At 38.4% G+C, this 17,516-nt stretch overlaps 1 protein-coding gene across 1 annotated transcript; it reads right to left on the bottom strand.

Annotated features, from left to right (window-relative positions):
• Window positions 1-662: 662 nt before the first annotated feature.
• On the bottom strand, window positions 663-17,516 carry LOC139312843 (vomeronasal type-2 receptor 26-like). The gene is made up of 4 exons (XM_070937984.1): window positions 17,379-17,516; window positions 16,175-16,232; window positions 7,107-7,990; window positions 663-890 (listed from the first exon to the last, which is right to left on the bottom strand). Exons 1-4 carry the CDS (start codon window positions 17,514-17,516, stop codon window positions 663-665), a joined length of 1,308 nt encoding a protein of 435 aa, XP_070794085.1.

The raw sequence follows: 17,516 nt of genomic DNA, 5'->3' as shown, positions 1-17,516 counted from the left end.
TTAGAAATGGATCCTTCTGGACAAGGGTCACATTGGTAGCAGCAAACCTGCTTGCCCTCTGGAACTCTTCTCCTCTCTCCTGCCTGGCATCTCTTCATGCCACACCTGGCAAAGGGCACCTTCTGAAAGAGAAAAGAGAAACACTTGAGATGACTTAAACAATCAACCTGCTGCATTCATTCTTTTTTCCATTCCTATTCCCCTTCATTATTCCTACTTCTATGTTCAGATTCTCTTCCAAAGAAAAACTTTTCTACTGAAATATGGAAAAGCTCCTGTGGGATTCAGGCCAGTGGCACTTCTGAGACACCCATGGATTTTGGAGATTGGAACTGGGATCTCAGCCTGCAGAGGAAGGATTGTGACTGAACCATAGCATTGCTAAAAGAAAGAACCATGAGGATACAACTGAGTGGAAATGATCCATGGAAATCACTGTTGCTTTCTGTAATTGCATCCTGCGTTTCAAGCAGATGTTGCTCCCTAGCCTAACCCTTTGTGGAATGCCACAAATCAGACCTCAAAGGTGTTACCTGCATAGCAGATTTATCACCATATGACTGCCACGATTTCCAACTCAATTGATTATTTTTCAAGTTAGAAAATTGTTCTAACATATCAGGAAGAGAATGAATCTATCTCTCAACTTATAACATTTCCATTCAGATCACCTTTGTGCCCCAGACGATTCCATCAGAGTTAATGGTGAAATCTTGGCCTGGGGAAGCCTCAGGATTTACTTGCCCAACTTTTATGGGGATAAAAGATCGATTGGGGAAGAGAACCCAGTTGAGAAGATCATAACGAGCAGATCCCAGTCCATCTTTTGAGAAGGAGACTTCATCTCCAGCACTGTTGTTGAACTGCACATTGCTCAAATAGGGAAGAATCTGAAAGAAAGGAGACCTTTAGAAATAGGAGTATGTGGGCTTGAGCTACAAATGAGACATTGTGGTTTCTATCACAACATGATTGCCACCTTGAGAAGATGGGTTTATGTTTAAGAAGCTAGTTCCATCTCTTGGTGGCGATCTGAGGAATCAAGTGTGTTGAACTCTGAAACTAAGTTTTCCCTTTATCATTGGGCATGGTTTCGAACTAGTATTTCACCGAAACACAATAATTTTAGTTCCACAGTCTAAATTTAATTTTAGGATTTTCCTCTTGTGATACTTGGCTACATGCACTTTCAAATAGTTACTTTGGCCCAAGGTCTTGTTAACTGATCAATGAATGTTTGAAATGAATAAATCATTTCTAAGAGAACCACGGAAAATTCTACTTGTTTTCTCTGGCTCGTTGTCAAAGGCAGCAGAAGGCAGGAACCAGGTTTGATCCATTGGGCCATGTGGAAGGAAGCATCTGACCTGGTTGGACACTTCACTATTCAGAGAGGTCCAACATTTTAGGCTTTGATGCAGAAAACTCTAATGAATTTCAGACCAGGAACCCATTAGGACCATTTTGAATCTTACTCTGTGCTGTGGTTGTCATAGAAACAGAATCACAGTATTGGAAGGGACATTGGAGGTCGTCTAGTCCAATCCCCTGTTCAAGCAACAGACCCTCTACAGTTTCAGACAAGTGGCTATCCTGTCTTAAATGACTCCAGCAATGGAGTACCCACGACTTCTAAAGATAAACCCTCCCTTAAGAAATTTCTCCTTAGTTCTAGGTTGTTTCTCTCCTGGGTTAGTTTCCATCCATTCTTAATCAGAAGCTGTCTTCACAAAGCAAGCTGAGTAGCACAACAAAAGGTAAACTAAAAAAAAGGGCAGGGTCTCAGATGAACTGGTATGGGAGTACGCAGACATTGAATCAGTAACTGAAGAAATTCGTATGGGGAGCTTCCAATTAAGGTTTCTGTGGACTGATTCAAAAACCACAGAAATTACCTGCCATGACTGGACATCTGAGATCCTCTTTCCAAGCCTCATCATGGTCAGTCGAACTCTAGATCCATACATTGCATGTAAAGCGTGTGCCAGAGCATAAATGGCATTGTAGATATTGTAACTTTCTCCTGTCATTCTTTTTTCAAAAGTGTAATTGGGCAGTTTCTGCAGATTCTCCTTTTCTGTACATTCTTTTTCTCCCTTTGGAGGGATTTTTCCTGATTTATGGATCTTGCAGCCAAAGACAAATTCCCACCATGGAGGGAGAAAGACATCTCCTTGGGGGTTCAGGGGGTCTAATGATAGGAGGAAGTGGCTGAATTCAGAGACATCCCCGGAGTGGTCTCTAAAATGCAAGGCCCCATGAAAAAGCTTTAGCAATTGCCATGTTTTTTCAGGTTCCCCCACACCAAGTTTCCAATGGAAAGTAAAGATACAAACTTTCCTAAATGATACTTTCCTGTAGTTTTCAAAAAAATATGCCGCCCATATTATAGTGCCCGTAACAACTATGTCTCCAAACATAATAAACACTTCTGCTTTAGACCACGTGCGGAAATTAACAACAATCTTGTTCTGAATGATTTCAATATTATCCAATTCCACCATTAGAGTGAAAGCCAGGCAGATCTCCTTCTCCTGGAGCATTGGCGTCAGAGTTGAAATGAAACTTTCTCCCCTGTCATCTTCAGGGGCCAGAAGACCAACCCAGTTCCACTGGAAATGCAGGAGCAGCTGGACTAAACCCACATACTGAGGAGATTCCTTGGGATTCATTCGGAAGAAGGAAGGATAAACTCTTCTCTCTCCCTGAGAGAACTCAAAGCCAACACCGAGCTGAAAAACAATGAGATTCATCTTTCAAAGACAAAGTAAAAGTTTTATGCTGACTTTAGTCGTGACCATTGTGTGGTTGATGGCCCTCCAGACTCACTTTGACTGGCAAACTTCATCTTCTTCCCTACTTAGGCATTTTTATTGGTTGTCAGAAGAGAAGAGAAGAAACCAATAATCTGATACAGAGAATAAATGGCACTAAAATTATGGCTACCCTTTAATAAAGAATAAACTAAGAGTCAGAAGCTCATGATATGCCTCCCAACAAAAAACTACGTTTAGTTTCATCTTTGGCTTCTATGTGTGTTTTTGATCCAAGAGAGCTCTCTTACCTGCGGGACCTTAAAGATGCTGAAGATGGAGGCCATCAGCCTTGAGGACTTGGCACTGAGATCACCAATGATGGACAGCAGAGTGTCCTGCAGGTCACATTTGTACCCTGGAACCACTTGGCCTCGTGAGGAGAGCATGGAGAGGCTGTTTAAGGAAATAAATATCTCCCTCTGGAAATGGCCATAGATGTGGAAGCCAAAGGTGATGTTGGGGAGCAGAAGAAAATCCTTATTGACCTCGGAGACAGCAAACATCAATGAAAGGAACTGCTGGTAGTAACTGATGATGATTCTGTAGTGAGAAAAACATTGGTGAACGTTACAGGAAAGCTTGTGCATGGCTGTAGAATTTGCTTCACTGTTTGGGGGGGACCTTTGAGGGTAGAAACTCCCAAATTTCATTGGGTTTGAGTTTTTTTCCCCAAAGGATTTCCTTTGGCTAAACTTGGATGTCTTTCTGAGAAAGGAGACAAGGCATTCCATAAATATCATGGACCGTTTTATACTCTCTATCATCCCTGCCATATTCACTTTGCTGCAGTGGCTGTTATCCATTTCAAATGCTCCCCTTTCACCGTAATTATTTAAGGTGTTTCTTGGAGCTGCTTCTTCAGGTGTGGTAAAGATTGTTGAGCACAAGACTACAGTGAGGGTCGTCTCATAGATATACTAAAGGCCATTATTCATGAGCAATGTTGATTCCAAAACTGAGAGGAATTTTTGTAACTCCTGAACACTTGAAGAGTGTTGAGCTTTCATTTGAATTTTCTACTAGACGTTTCTGTTCAGATTAATATTATAATTTGACTTCTTCACTAGGTCAGCATAGCTTCCCTCTTCATTTTTGTTGTTTTATCATCTTTCTGATGAAGGGATTGAGAATTCAAGTTTATTTGAAGAGCTTGGTATTTTATTGAGAAAAGCGCAACATGTTAACTATACCAGGGCAGTTGAAAGCACTAGAAGAATTATTTCTAAAAATAGTCCCCGAATTTAAAGCACAGAAAATAATTATCTGCATGTTTCCCCTCCAGTTCAGACTTACACATTCTGTAGATGACGATTCACTTTATTAAACTCCAGGACAGGAGATTTATAAATGGTTCCAAAGGGCAAATTCCCACCAATAATGAGATTACCAGGCCTATAGTAGCTTGCATCTACATTGATATAATCCCTGAACACACATATGGTTTGCAGCCTTTTTGCTGTAATTGGAGCCAGGAGCCAGAAGAGCATCAGCATCAGAAGTAGCATGACTCCTGCCAGTCATTCTTATCACCTTCCCTCCTAGAACAGAAATCAAGGTTTATGCAGAAACTGGTTTGAAGGTTGCTCCTAAAACCTCACTGGAGCTTTAGCAGATCAGACACCACCTGTGCCACCTGGATGGCACCACAACAAATTTATATCAACAATGCTTCCTCTTACCTATGTTTGGGCTGTGACCATAGAGGAAACAAAGGCATGTGAGGAATGAGCTCTTTGCAAGACAGGCTAAGGTGACACGTTCTGCCCCCCATTTCGTGAATTCAGAGATATTTTTATCCTGGAAGATCTTTGTGTCTGGAAATCCACAGGGGATACATGAAGAATGACTGTTCTTCTGATAATTGCAAAGAAAGGCCAGTGTCCTATCCCCTAAGCAACAGCTTCTCTTCATGCAGCAGAATGGAAAACATCTTTGTGTCTCTTGTAATTCACAGAGTAGATGGAGTCATGGGGAAGTTGTGTTGTTGACCTACAGCACACAAGATGGATTTTGGTTTATGCCCTACTTTGGTCAGATAATAGAAGGGCTACTTGGGAATAGTGGCACAAGGCAGAAATGGAATTTGATGGAAGAATCTCAGGATTTTAACTGCAATTTTTTTGGCAAGACTTGCAAATTTCTTTTCCTGTAGCCTAAGGGTAGCAATTGTCATCCGGGTGTCTCTTTTGGTCTTTTGGGGTGTTGCTCCCCAAATTGCCAAGTCTGAAATTCTTTTCTTGAAGATTCATTTACAGGACTAGTTGGGATCAATGCTAGTATACCAGCCCTCCTGCTGCACAGCATCCTTCATGTCTGAACCTCTGGAGGACATTTCACAGTTGACTGTGGGGTTCCCCAGGCTTATAGTCTTGAGAGACGTCCATTTGCAATCTCCAGGGCAGGCATAAAGGCATTTCACCATCCCCAACCTCCTTTTTGGCTCAACTCAAAGCAGACCACTTCCAACCTGATCTGAGGAGGAGCTATCCTGGTCCCCTTTGTCCAGGCCAGATCATGGCCTGATGACTTTGAGATTCTTTTATGCTGCCCCTCTCTGCAGGGGGGATAATCTATCCTAGAATCATTATAAATGCAGCATGATTTCCTTGAATGAATGAATTCTTAAACAAAGATTTTAAAGTAGGGTTTACCTTGGAAGATTTTGTATCTAGAAATCCACAGGGGATACACTATGTGTACCCTGTATTATCAGTGTACTTCTGATAATTGCAAGGAAAAGCAATTGCTCTACCTATGGAGCAACAGCTTCTCATTCACCAGAATGGAAAAACATGTTTGTTTTTCTTGTAATGCACAGAGCAGATGGAGTCATGGTGAAGTTGTGAATTTGACCTCCATGAAACTGACCCCCTGCGTGCAAGATGGAGTTTGGCCTGGGCCATAGTTGGTCAGCTAGTGTGAGTGCTAATGGGGTTTGGTGGCAAATGAGAATCAGTTGTAGCCTTGTAACTGTGAACAATGCTTGGATGCAATAATATTCAGTTGTATAAACATCAACTGACCAAGCAATACTGCCAAGGTTTTGCCCTAGTATCTTTTGTGGCCACGGACCCGCAAGTTTTAACACAAGATTTAAATTTCTTCAAGCCTTCATGGACCCCATGTGATGATTTTGTGCCCCTCCCCCAGGCTGAGAATCACTGCCATAGACCAAAATCGCCGATGTTGTCACCCACCTGAAACTTCACCTAGCATGAGATCTCTGGCACTTTCTGAAATGTTGCATAGACCACATGAGGGAAGTAGAATGGATCACTTCGTCAAACGGCTGCATCGTGTAATTACAGAAGTGACCACCATTTTCCAATTGATCACAATTGAATGGGGTTGCTGGAGGCTGCTTCCAAAAATCAGCTGGTCCAAAATGAAGTGGTTCTCACAAGATTGGACAATTCTAGGTTTACCCATGCTAGACTTTTGTTCCATGAGCTGCAGTGGCTCCCGCATTCCTTCAAGGCACCATTCAAGGTGCTTATTATCATTTTTAATTTACCATATATCACAGGAATAGGTGATTGGAAAATGCCTCCTTTACTTAGGAAGGTGAGATGACTATCATGCCCTGAATGACCTTGCTGGAAACATATACTCATTAAGGAAATTTGATTATGATCCTGGGCATGGGTTGAATTATTCCTGTGCAGATTTTCTATGCACACAGATCCCATAGACCAGCATGGTTTACCAAGAAATTCAAAGAGCTGAAATATCACAAGAGATGATTAACATACTGCATACATTTATGACATAACTTTCCTCATACATCCGAGGGAAATTCTGCTGGATATTGATGAGGAAGTACAGCAGATCCAGATGGGTGGGGGATTTGAATTGAATTGAATTGTGGCAAGGAACTCTATAAAGACTCACACATTTAAGGAAAGAACCATATATGTTTAAAAGCATTGAAACTGAATCCAATCCTTTAAAATACTACCTTAAAAATGATTGAAATAAAATAAGGAACAAAATAAGAAAATTTCATCCTTGAAATAATAAACATATCTTTAACAAAAAGCTTTCCTTCGTGCAAGGCACTGAAATTCACTGAGGATATTCTGAAGTCATGACAAACAAAAATCTGGTGATTGTTGCTGACCATAGGTAAATTTTAACCACTTGCAGCTCTTGATAAGGAAATCATTAATGGAGAAATTTTTTCTTCATATCCTCATTTTTTGGAAATATCTTTTCATTTTCTAAACATGCCTCAAAGACAAATATAAATGAGGCGAGCTTTTGTATTAGTTACAAATTCTTGTTTCTTACTATATTTTCTCTACAATTCAAATCGGGCCTCAGTAGAATAATGTAGCATTTGGGGAAAAAGATACAGACCAAGACAGCAGTTCCAGAGGCCAAAATGGAGAAGATCTCCACAGCCACCATGGACTTCCCTTTGGTGCTCAGGTAGGTGGGGAGGAAGGAGATCCAAACACTGCAAAAGACCAGCATGCTGAAAGTAATGAACTTGGCTTCATTAAAACTGTCAGGCAATTTCCTAGCTAGAAATGCCATTGTGAAACTGACGAGGGCCAAGAAACCCAAATAGGCAAGAACAATGTAAAACATTACAGCTGAGCCTTCCTTGCATTCCAAGATGATCTCTCCAAACAAGGAGTGAAAGTCCCATTTGAGAAATGGAGGAGAGGTTCCCAGCCAGGTGGCACAAAGAAGAGCTTGGATCAGGGGACAGGCTATGACAATGGAGTTGGTCAGTGGTTTTCCTAAGAGTTTCCTTGTCCTGTTCCCTGGCTTGGTGGCCATGAAGGCCAGAACCACCATGACAGTTTTTGCCAACACAGAGGAAACTGCAAGGGAAAAGAGGATGGCAAAGGCAGATTGTTGGAAGAGACAGGTGACCTTCCCTGGTTGACCAATGAAAAGGAAGGAACAGAGGAAACAGAGCAGGAGGGAGACCAGGAGGATGTAGGTGAGGTCTCGATTGTTGGCCTTGACTATTGGTGTGTCATGATATTTATAGAAAATCACCAGGACTGCAGATGTGGTCACAGAGAGAAAAAGAGTGAGAGAAACTAAAGTGTATCCAAGGGTGTCTTGATAGGCAAGGAAGTGTAGCTTCTTGGCAATGCATTGGTCCTTGTCCTTGTTGGGAAATTGGTCTTCTGGGCAGGGTTCACAGTGAGCTGTATCTGAAATCAAAAGTTTTTTCTAAGAATTTCTTGAGCAACTACCATGCACATTGTCCCTCCCGCATAAATGATATGAGAGTTTCCTTTCTGCTATTGTCCTACCTACAAAGGGAGTAATGAAATAATCCCCTGTGCTATTTAGGGGGCATCAAAAAGAGCAAATCATCCTTCATTTATGATGATCCTGGGACTAGATTAGTGAGAGACAAGGATTGAGTTCCAGCTATCCATTAACTGTGCACCTCCATGAGTAATGAGGCTTTCAATTTGAGATTCCTGCCTGTTTTTTCCGCTATTTTATAATGGAACAAAAAGAAGACAGACAGATCTGTTCTCCAGGAAGGCTGCTGTTTTGTTTTTGTGTACATTATCCATTAACCATATAGCCTTAATCTCTGCTTTGTAGGTCAAATCTGTTAATTCAGATTTTTCCCCTCCCTCCTGCTCTATCAAAGAGACATAAATAGGTGGATCTCCTCTTTTTTTGGCTGGTCTATTTCCTCAGAGGTTGATAGTGCTGAAGGAAGGAGCATATTCTGAATAATAAAAATAAAACCTTGGACTGCATACCCCACTTTCAAAAGATTGAAAGTTGGTTTCCCAATTCGATGTGAAACTAGAAGCCGAAATGGATGTTGAGGGACTCATAAATTGTGCCCTCAAACTATCCTTGCTGAGAGTTGGGAAAGGTGGCCTCTGTGGCCAGGACAGTTTAGATCTATAAACTGAAAGTTCTCCTGAAAAATATGAATGCATGTCAATCTTATCGAAAATGACACAATCACAAAAATATATTGATTTAATGAATGCCTTGATTCTGGAAGATTAACATTTAAAGTCTGCTCTACCTGTCTGATTAGAAATGGTCCCTTCTGCGCAAGCATCACATTGGTAGCAGCAAACCTGCTCGCCCTCTGGAACTCTTCTCCTCTCTCCTGCATGGCACCTCCTGATGCCACACCTGGCAGAGGGGATGGTCTGAAAGAGAAGTATTTGAAGCTACTTAAGCAATGAACCATGTGCATTCATCCCCCACCCCCATTCCCATTTCTCTTTCTTATTCCGACTTCTATATTTAGATTATCTTCTAAAGAAATAGATTGCCAATGTCTATCACAAATCAAGAACAGTCCTGAGGGATTCAGGCCAATGGAATTCCTGACAGACCTATGGACGTGGGAGATTGGAACTGGGATCACAGCCTGCAGAGGTTTTCGCGGGTGTTTGTATGTAGGTCTTTGGTTATTCGGGTTTTCTCCTGCATAAAATTGGAAGTGTCTTGGCGACGTTTCGACGAAGTCTCATTCGTCATCTTCAGGCTGGTGTTTTTGGCTTCGTGCTCAAACACCAGCCTGAAGATGACGAATGAGACTTCGTCTAAACATCGCCAAGACACTTCCAATTTTATGCAGGAGAAAACCTGAATAATATATATATATTACACCCTGAAGAGGACAGGGTGTGAGCCTGTCGAAACGTTGCTTTAAGAAAAACTTTTAAAGTCACTGGTAGGATTTTAGTTGAGGTTTTAAAGGACCTTGCAGAGTGCTCTGTAAGGAATTTTAGAAGATTTTAAGCTGGGATTTTAACCAGGATTTTAAATATTTTAACCAACTTATTTATAATGACGCGGGAAAACACCCGAGATTTTATTTTTTTATATGTGTGTGTGTGTGTGTGTGTGTGTGTGTGTGTGTGTGTGTTGTTTTTATTAAACATATCTCATCATTTTATATCACATTTACAATTTTTTCAGCATTCCAGCATCGATAATATTCATACATACATAACATACATAACATTCCTTATTCTTCCTTTAATTATATATATTATCTTTAATATTTCTCTCTAGCTACCTTCATATTTAATCTTTACATCTGTTCTCTAGCCATTTCTACCACATTTCCCAGACTAAACAATATTCCAATTCTCCTCTTTCTTTTAATTCCAAAGTTAACCTGCCTATCTCAGTGCAACCTATCACCTTTTCAATCACCATTCTCTCGGAGGGTGTTTCCAGTTTTGTGATAGGCAATTCTGGCCGCTTTTGTTACATGCAATATGATATATTGAATTTTCTTACTATTATCCCTAATAGAAATAATTCTGATTTTAACTGAATTTGATGATTCGTAATTTCTTCTAACCATTTTCTTATTCTAATTTTTATTATAGCTTTCATTTCATCCTCTTAAATCTATCCAGTAGTCATACATCTATATGTTATATTTCACATAGTTCTACAAATCTTATATTGTGAAAATCTCTACCATATTTCATTTCCATATTTTTTTATCTAACCATTGATAGAATAGGTCCCATATTTTATAATATTGTTTATCTTCTTGTTCTCCAATTTCAAATGTCTATTTGCTCATTTCAGCACATTCCATTATTTTCTTAATAACTTCATCCTGCATTGGTATTTTCTCATTTTTCCAATCCTAGCTGCTGTTAATACATTCACAATCAGATATCTCAATTCTTTATTATATATTTCATTATACTCTTTATATATAATAAAGAGTATAATGGTTTTTCTTTATTTTCCTCCATACATATAAAAGTGATTCTCTCACCTGGTGTCTCTGAAAATATGTCTGTACTTTACTTTTCCCTTCCCAGATAAATTCATGCCACCCTAATTGCAAATCATGTCCTTCCAATATCAATATCCTCTTGTTTTTTTAAATTTATCCAATCCTTTACACGTTAGGGCTGCTGCTTGGTAATATAGCTTTAATTTTATTCTGGGTTTCTTCCCTAGCCAGACAAATTTAGTTATTACTTTATTCAGCTCTTCAAAAAAAATATATATCTGTATTGTTTGAAATAGATATAAAATTTTTGGTAATATATTCATTTTGATTGTGGCAATTCTTCCAATTAATGATAGTTGTAGTTTCCGCCAGGTGTCTAAATCTTTTTTTATTTGATGAAACAATTTACTATAATTATCCTCTTTTATTGAGGAGCATTTTGCCATCAACCAAATTCCAAAATATTTACCCTTTTTAGTTATCTATATTTTCAATTTCCTCTCCAGTTCACTTTTCTGGCTTTCAGTAAGTCTTTTAGTTATTATTTTTGTTTTATCCTTATTTATTTTAACTCCTGCCACTTTGCCAAATTCTTCTATTTCTTGTATTAATTTTGTTCCAGTTTCCAGAGGCTCCTCTATAAAGAACACTAAGTCGTCCGCAAACGCCTGTAGTTTATATTCTTTTTTAATTTTTACTCCTTTTATTCCTGGTTCTTGTCTAATATGTGTTAGTAATACCTTTAACAATAGAATAAAGAATAGAGGTGACAATGGGCATCCCTGTCTTACACCCTTAGCTATGTTGATTTTCCCTGTTGTTTCCCCATTTAATATTACATTTGCTTCTTTGAGTAGAATATATTGCGGTTATCATCCTCACAAATTTCCCCCCAAAAAATCATATTTTTTAACTGCTGGATAAGAAACTGCCAATTTAGGTTGTCAAAGGCTTTTTGCGCATCTAAAAATATCAAGCTCCTTGTTTCTTGGGGTGCGCCTCATAAAATTCCAAAACATTCATCACCATTCTTGTATTATTTCTAATTTGCCTTTTTGGTAGAAAACCATTTTGATCTGTGTGAATCATTTCATTTAATATTCTTTTGACTCTTTCTGAAATTATGGCGGCAAATATTTTATAGTTGGCATTTAGAAGCGAAATTGGTAAAAACAGTTTTTAGTCTGTTGGTGGTCTGTGTCCTCTTTTAATATTAATGTGATGTATGCCTCGGACCATGTTCCTGGTAATTTGGCTTCTGCCAAGGCTTCATTATATAATTCCAGCAGAATTGTCTCCAATGGTTCTTGCACTTTTTTGTATAGTTTCGCGGGAAGTCCATCGGGTCCCTGTGTTTTATTGTTTTTTTTTTTTTTTGATTGCCTCTTTTAATTCCATCAAGGTTATTTTATCGTTCAGCATTTCTCTTTTAATTTCCGGTATTGTAGTTAGTCCTTTCTCCCTTAAATACAGTTTTATATTCTCTTCCAATATATCTTCTTGACTATACAAATCCTCAAAAAAAAATGTGCGTAATGTTTTTTTTTTCCTTCCGTCTGATAATGTAGATTTCCATTCTCTTTCTTTAATTCATAGGCCAGCCATCTCTCTGGTTTGTTTGCATGTTCAAAAAAAAATGTTTCACCATTTTTATATTTTGTGCCCTTTCTTCCTGTGCCAATAAGTTTATTTTGTGTTTGACTAGAGCCCTTTCTTCTTTAATTTTATCATTCTGTGGTTCTTTTTGTAATGTTAGCTCCACTTTCCTACATTATTCCTCGAGTATAGTTTGTTGTCGCCTCCTTTCCTTATTTCTTTGGGCTATGTACTCTATCGATAGTCCTCGAATGTATCCCTTAATGGTATCCCACAAGTTTTGCAATTATGTTTGCTCTTTCTTATTTTCTCTAAAAAATAGTTTCAACTATTTTTCTATCATTTGGACATAGGCTTTCTCTTTCAAGATTTTTTGGTTCAACGTCCATCTTCTTCTTTTCACGCCTTTCCATTTCACTTCCAGAGGGTTATGATCTGCCCAGGTATTTGTCGTAATTTCTATTTCCTCTATGTTTTTTCCCAATTCTGGGTTCATCCAAATCCATGACCACGATTTAGGAGGGTTTGAATAAAAGGTGTATTGATTCTTTTTCGAATTTAGCTGTCTCCACCTATCTTGCAAGTTTAGTTCTTGTACCATCTCCAAGAATGTATTTAGTAATGTTCTTCTCTTCTTCTTATTTTATTATTATTATTATTATTATTATTATTATTATTATTATTATTATTATTATTATTATTATTATTATTATTATTATTTGCTTGTGTAGACTTTCTTCTTATCCACCACTGCATTAAAATGACCCTCTAAACATGTTTTCATATCTTGTCTCTATTAATTTCCCATGTAGTTTATGGTAGAATTCCTCTTGGTTATTATTTGGTGCATAGATTACCATGAGCAATGTTTGTTTCTGGTTTATTACTATTTCAACCATTAGGATTCTTCCATCTTCATCGGAATAAATTTACTTGGGTTTTACCCATTCTTTAATATATACTGCCTCTTTTCTTTTGGTGAGTGAGAGATAGATGAAGCTTCTCTATTTTGGGATATTCTAAGATGATACCATATTGTTTCTTCCTGTTTCAAATCATCATGTAGTGACTGCATAAAATTCTTTAACTCCATCGACTCCGATATTTTTTGTGTTTCTGACGTTAATGGACTTGCTGTTGGATGCAGATGTGCTGTAAATTTCTTCATGACACTGTATAAGATAAATTTGTAATCCACTTATGGTTTATTTGTAATCCAAATATTTAATCCTCCCCATTGGGTGGATTAGAAAAAATTAAAAATGAGGGGGGGGGGAAGAATCAATCACCCCCTCAAAAACAATATACCAAAAAAATAATAATTTTAGGAGCAAAGAGAAAGGTAAAAGTGAAAAAAAAAAGCAAACAAAATTTCTTCAGGCTCTTCTTGCCTTAATCCAAATTCTATATAGGCCACTTCTTTTCCAATCATGCAGAGAGAGAAGAAAAAAAAAAAGCCAAGAAGAGTTCCACCAAAACCAATCCAAAACAAAGTACTTCAAAAAAGGTCAGAAAAGTAAGTAAAAAGGCAAAACAGAGAAAATAGAAATTGAGATGTGGGACCAAGTTAACAATCCAATCTCTCTCTCTTGCACATCTGTTTTCTTATCACTCCAGTCCAGACTGTCAAGGTCATTTTACAAGCTATAGTTAATTCAAACCTTCTAGTATGGATAATAATAATAAATAAATAATAATAATAATAATAATAATAATAATAATAATAATAATAATTGAACTTATTAATTGAAAACACAAAAGAATTCAGCCAAGACATTGGTATGCAGTTTGGAATTGACAAATTGCAACAATAGCAACCAAAGCAGGCAAGATCATAGAAGAGGATGGAATAAACTAGAGAATGAAGAAATGATAAAGGCAGTAAAATCAGAAGAAGGCTACAAGTACTTGGGGATTTTAGAAGCCTCTGACTTAATGCATAATAAAGTCAAGGAATTAACTTCAGCCAAGTACATTCGGCGAATTCGTAAGATATTAATGTCCAAATTGAGTGGAGGAAACATCATAAAAGCCATAAATACCTGGGCTATACTCTGCAGGAATAATTGACTGGACCCAGATAGAGTTAGATAATTTGGACAGAAAAACAAGGAAGCTTATGACAATGAATATGCCTTGCACCCTAAAAGTGATGTTGACCGATTATATTTACCAAGAGCAGAGGGTGGTCGAGGACTCCTACAAGTAAAGCAGACTGTGGAAGAAGAAAAATGCAGCTTGAATGATTACATCCAGAAAAGTGAAGAACCAATGATTAAGGAAGTAAATAAAGGAGGCCTTTTAAAGACAACTAAAACAAAAGCAGAATATAAGAAAGAAGTAACTGAGCAGCGAGCTGAAAATTGGAAACACAAAGCTCTGCATGGCCAATACTTGAAAAGTATTGAAGGCAAAGCTGACCAGAAACTAACCTGGAACTGGTTAAGATCAGGAGAACTGAAAAAAGAAACAGAAAGCTTTATTTTGGCAGCTCAAGAACAAGCCCTAGCCACAAACTGCATGAAGGCAAAAATTCAACATGTTACCACCAACAGCAAATGCCGCCTCTGCAATGAGAAAGATGAGACAGTTGACCACCTGATCAGTGGGTGCAGCAAAATTTCACAAACTGACTACCTACAATGCCATGACCGTGTTGCTAAATTCATTCACTGGAAATTGTGCCAGAAGTTTGGATTTGAGTACAGCAAAAACCACTGGGAACATCAGGTTGAGAAAGTTTTAGAGAATGAGAAACTCAAGATCTTGTGGGACTTTAGGATTCAGACTGACAGGCACTTGGTCCACAACACACCTGACATAACAATAGTTGAAAAGAAAAAAGTATGGTTCATTGACATTGCAATACCTGGTAATGCACGGATTGAAGATAAGCAGCAAGAAAAAATCACAAAGTACCGGGATTTGCAAATTGAAGTTGAGCGACTGTGGAAAAAGAAATTGTGTGTTGTCCCGATTGTAATTGGAGCCCTTGGAGCAATACCCAAAGGGCTACCCCGCTATTTAGAAATTCTAAATTTGCCGGACTTGAACATTTTGACTCTACAAAAAACCACCTTACTCGGAACAGCTTACATCCTCCGACGATACCTTAACAGTTCCTAGGTCCTTGGTTAGGACTCGAGCTGCTGAGCTATTAACCAGCCTCAAAGGCTGTGAATCTCACTAAAGATTAAATAATAATAATAATAATAATAATAATAATAATAATAATAATAACAACAACAACAACAACAACAACAACAACAACAACACTATATATAAAGGTTTAGGTCTAATTAATCTATACACCTATAAGTATAAATATAGATATAGGTATCTATATATCTAATTATAGGGTTATATATAACTTATAGTATGCTTTATGAGTATTTCTGTACTCTGACCTCTGTTCAGCTGAGTATTTCGGGAAAGAACCACGAGGATGCAACTAAGTGACAATGGTCCATGGAAAACACTGTTGCTTACTGTAATTGTAATTGTAATTGTAATCCTGCGTTTCAAGCAGATGTTGTTCCCAAGACTAACTCCTTGTGGAATGAAACAAATCTGACTTTAAAGGTGTTACATGCAAAATGGATTTCTCACCAAATAACTACCATAATTTCTGACTCAATTGATTATTTTTCAATTTAGGAAGATATTCTGCATCTCAGGAAGAGAATGAATCTTTCCATGAACTTGCAACATTTCCTTGCAGCTCACCTTTGTGGCCCAGATGATTCCATCAGAGTTAATGGTGAAATCTTGGCCAGGTGGAGCCTCAGGATTTACATGCCCAACTTTTATGGGTTCAAAAGTTTGATTGGGGAGGAGAACCCAGTTAAGAAGATCAAAACAAGCAGATCCCAGTCTATCTTCTGAGAAGGAGACTTCATCTCCAGCACTGTTGTTGAATTGCACGTTGCTCAAATAGAGAAGAATCTGAAATAAAAGAGACCTTTAGAAATAGGAGTATGTCGGCTACAGCTACAAATGAGACATTGTCGTTTCTATCACAACATGAGTCAAAAGCCACTGGAATTACCTGCCATGGCTGGACATTTGAGATCCTCTTTCCAAGCCTCATCATGGTCGGTCCAACTCTGGATCCATGCATTGCATGTAAAGCGTGTGCCAGAGCATAAATGGCATTGTAGATATTGTAACTTTCTCCTGTCATTCTTTTTTCAAAAGTGTAATTGGGCAGATTCTGCAAATTCTCCTTTCCTGTACATTGTTTTCTCCCCTTTGGAGGGATCTTTCCTGATTTATGGATCTTGCAGCCAAAGACTCTTTCCCACCATGGAGGGAGAAAGACATCTCCTTGGGGGTTCAAGGGGTCTAAAGACAGGAGGAAGTGGCTGAATTCTGAGACATCCCTGGAGTGGTCCCTAAAATGCAAGACCCCATGGAAAAGATTTATATATTGCAATGTGTATTCAGGTCTGTCCACACCAAGTTTCCAATGGGAAGTGAAGATACAAACTTTCCTAAATGATACTTTTTTGACTTTTTCAAAAAAAATTACCGCCCCTATTACAGTGATAGTAACAAGTGAATCTGCAAACAGAATAAACACTTCTGTTTTAGACAAAGTAGGGAAATTGAGAATAAACTTCTTCAGAGTGATTTCAAAATTATCAGGTTTCAGAATGAGAGTGAAGGCCAGGCAGATCTCCTTCTCCTGGAGCATTGGTGTCAGAGTTGAGACAAAATGTTCTCCCCTGTCATCTTCAGGGGCCAGAAGCCCAATCCAGTTCCACTGGAAATACAGGAGCAGCTGGACTAAACCCACATACTGAGAAGATTCCTTGGGATTAATCCAGAAGAAGGAAGGATAAACTCTTCTCTCTCCCTGAGAGAACTCAAAGCCAACACCCAGCTGGAGAAAAAGAGATTCTTTTTTCAAACACAAAGTAAAAGTTTTATGGTGACTTTAGTAGTGACCATTGTCTGGGTGATGGCCCTCATAGACAGGCTGACTCACTTTGACAAGCAGACTTCATCTTCTTCCATTCTTAGCCATTTTTATTGGTTGTGGTACATCAGAAGGCAAGAGAAGAAATCAATTACCTGATACAGAGAATGGCACTAAAATGATGGCTATCCTTTAATAAAGAATAATCTAAGAATCAAAAGCTCATTATATTCCCCATCCCCCCAAAAAACTACTTTTAGCTTCATCTTGGTTTCTGTGTGTGCTTTTGATCTTTGTCTACTAAATACTGTATGCTAGAGAATTCTCTTACCTGTGGGACCTTAAAGACACTGAAGATGGAGGCCATCAGCCTTGAGAACCTGGCATTGAGACCACCAATGGTGGACAGCAAAGTGTCCTGTTGCTCACATTTGTAACCTGGAACCACTTGGCCTCGTGAGGAGAGCAT

The sequence above is a fragment of the Pituophis catenifer genome, unplaced genomic scaffold, assembly GCF_029215685.1.
Source record: "Pituophis catenifer annectens isolate HBS135680 unplaced genomic scaffold, rPitCat1.0.hap2 SCAF_1, whole genome shotgun sequence".
NCBI lineage: Eukaryota > Metazoa > Chordata > Lepidosauria > Squamata > Colubridae > Pituophis > Pituophis catenifer.
This window is presented reverse-complemented; position numbering and strand designations above follow the sequence as displayed.

Excerpts from the sequence above, each read along its gene's own strand:
- LOC139312843 (XM_070937984.1), bottom strand. The coding sequence starts at position 17,516 with ATGCTCTCCTCACGAGGCCAAGTGGTTCCAGGTTACAAATGTGAGCAA. Across the intron at positions 16,233-17,378 it reads GTGTCTTTAAGGTCCCACAG|AGTTGGACCGACCATGATGA; the intron begins GTAAGAGAATTC and ends GCATGGATCCAG. Across the intron at positions 7,991-16,174 it reads CAAATGTCCAGCCATGGCAG|ATACAGCTCACTGTGAACCC; the intron begins GTAATTCCAGTG and ends TTTTGATTTCAG.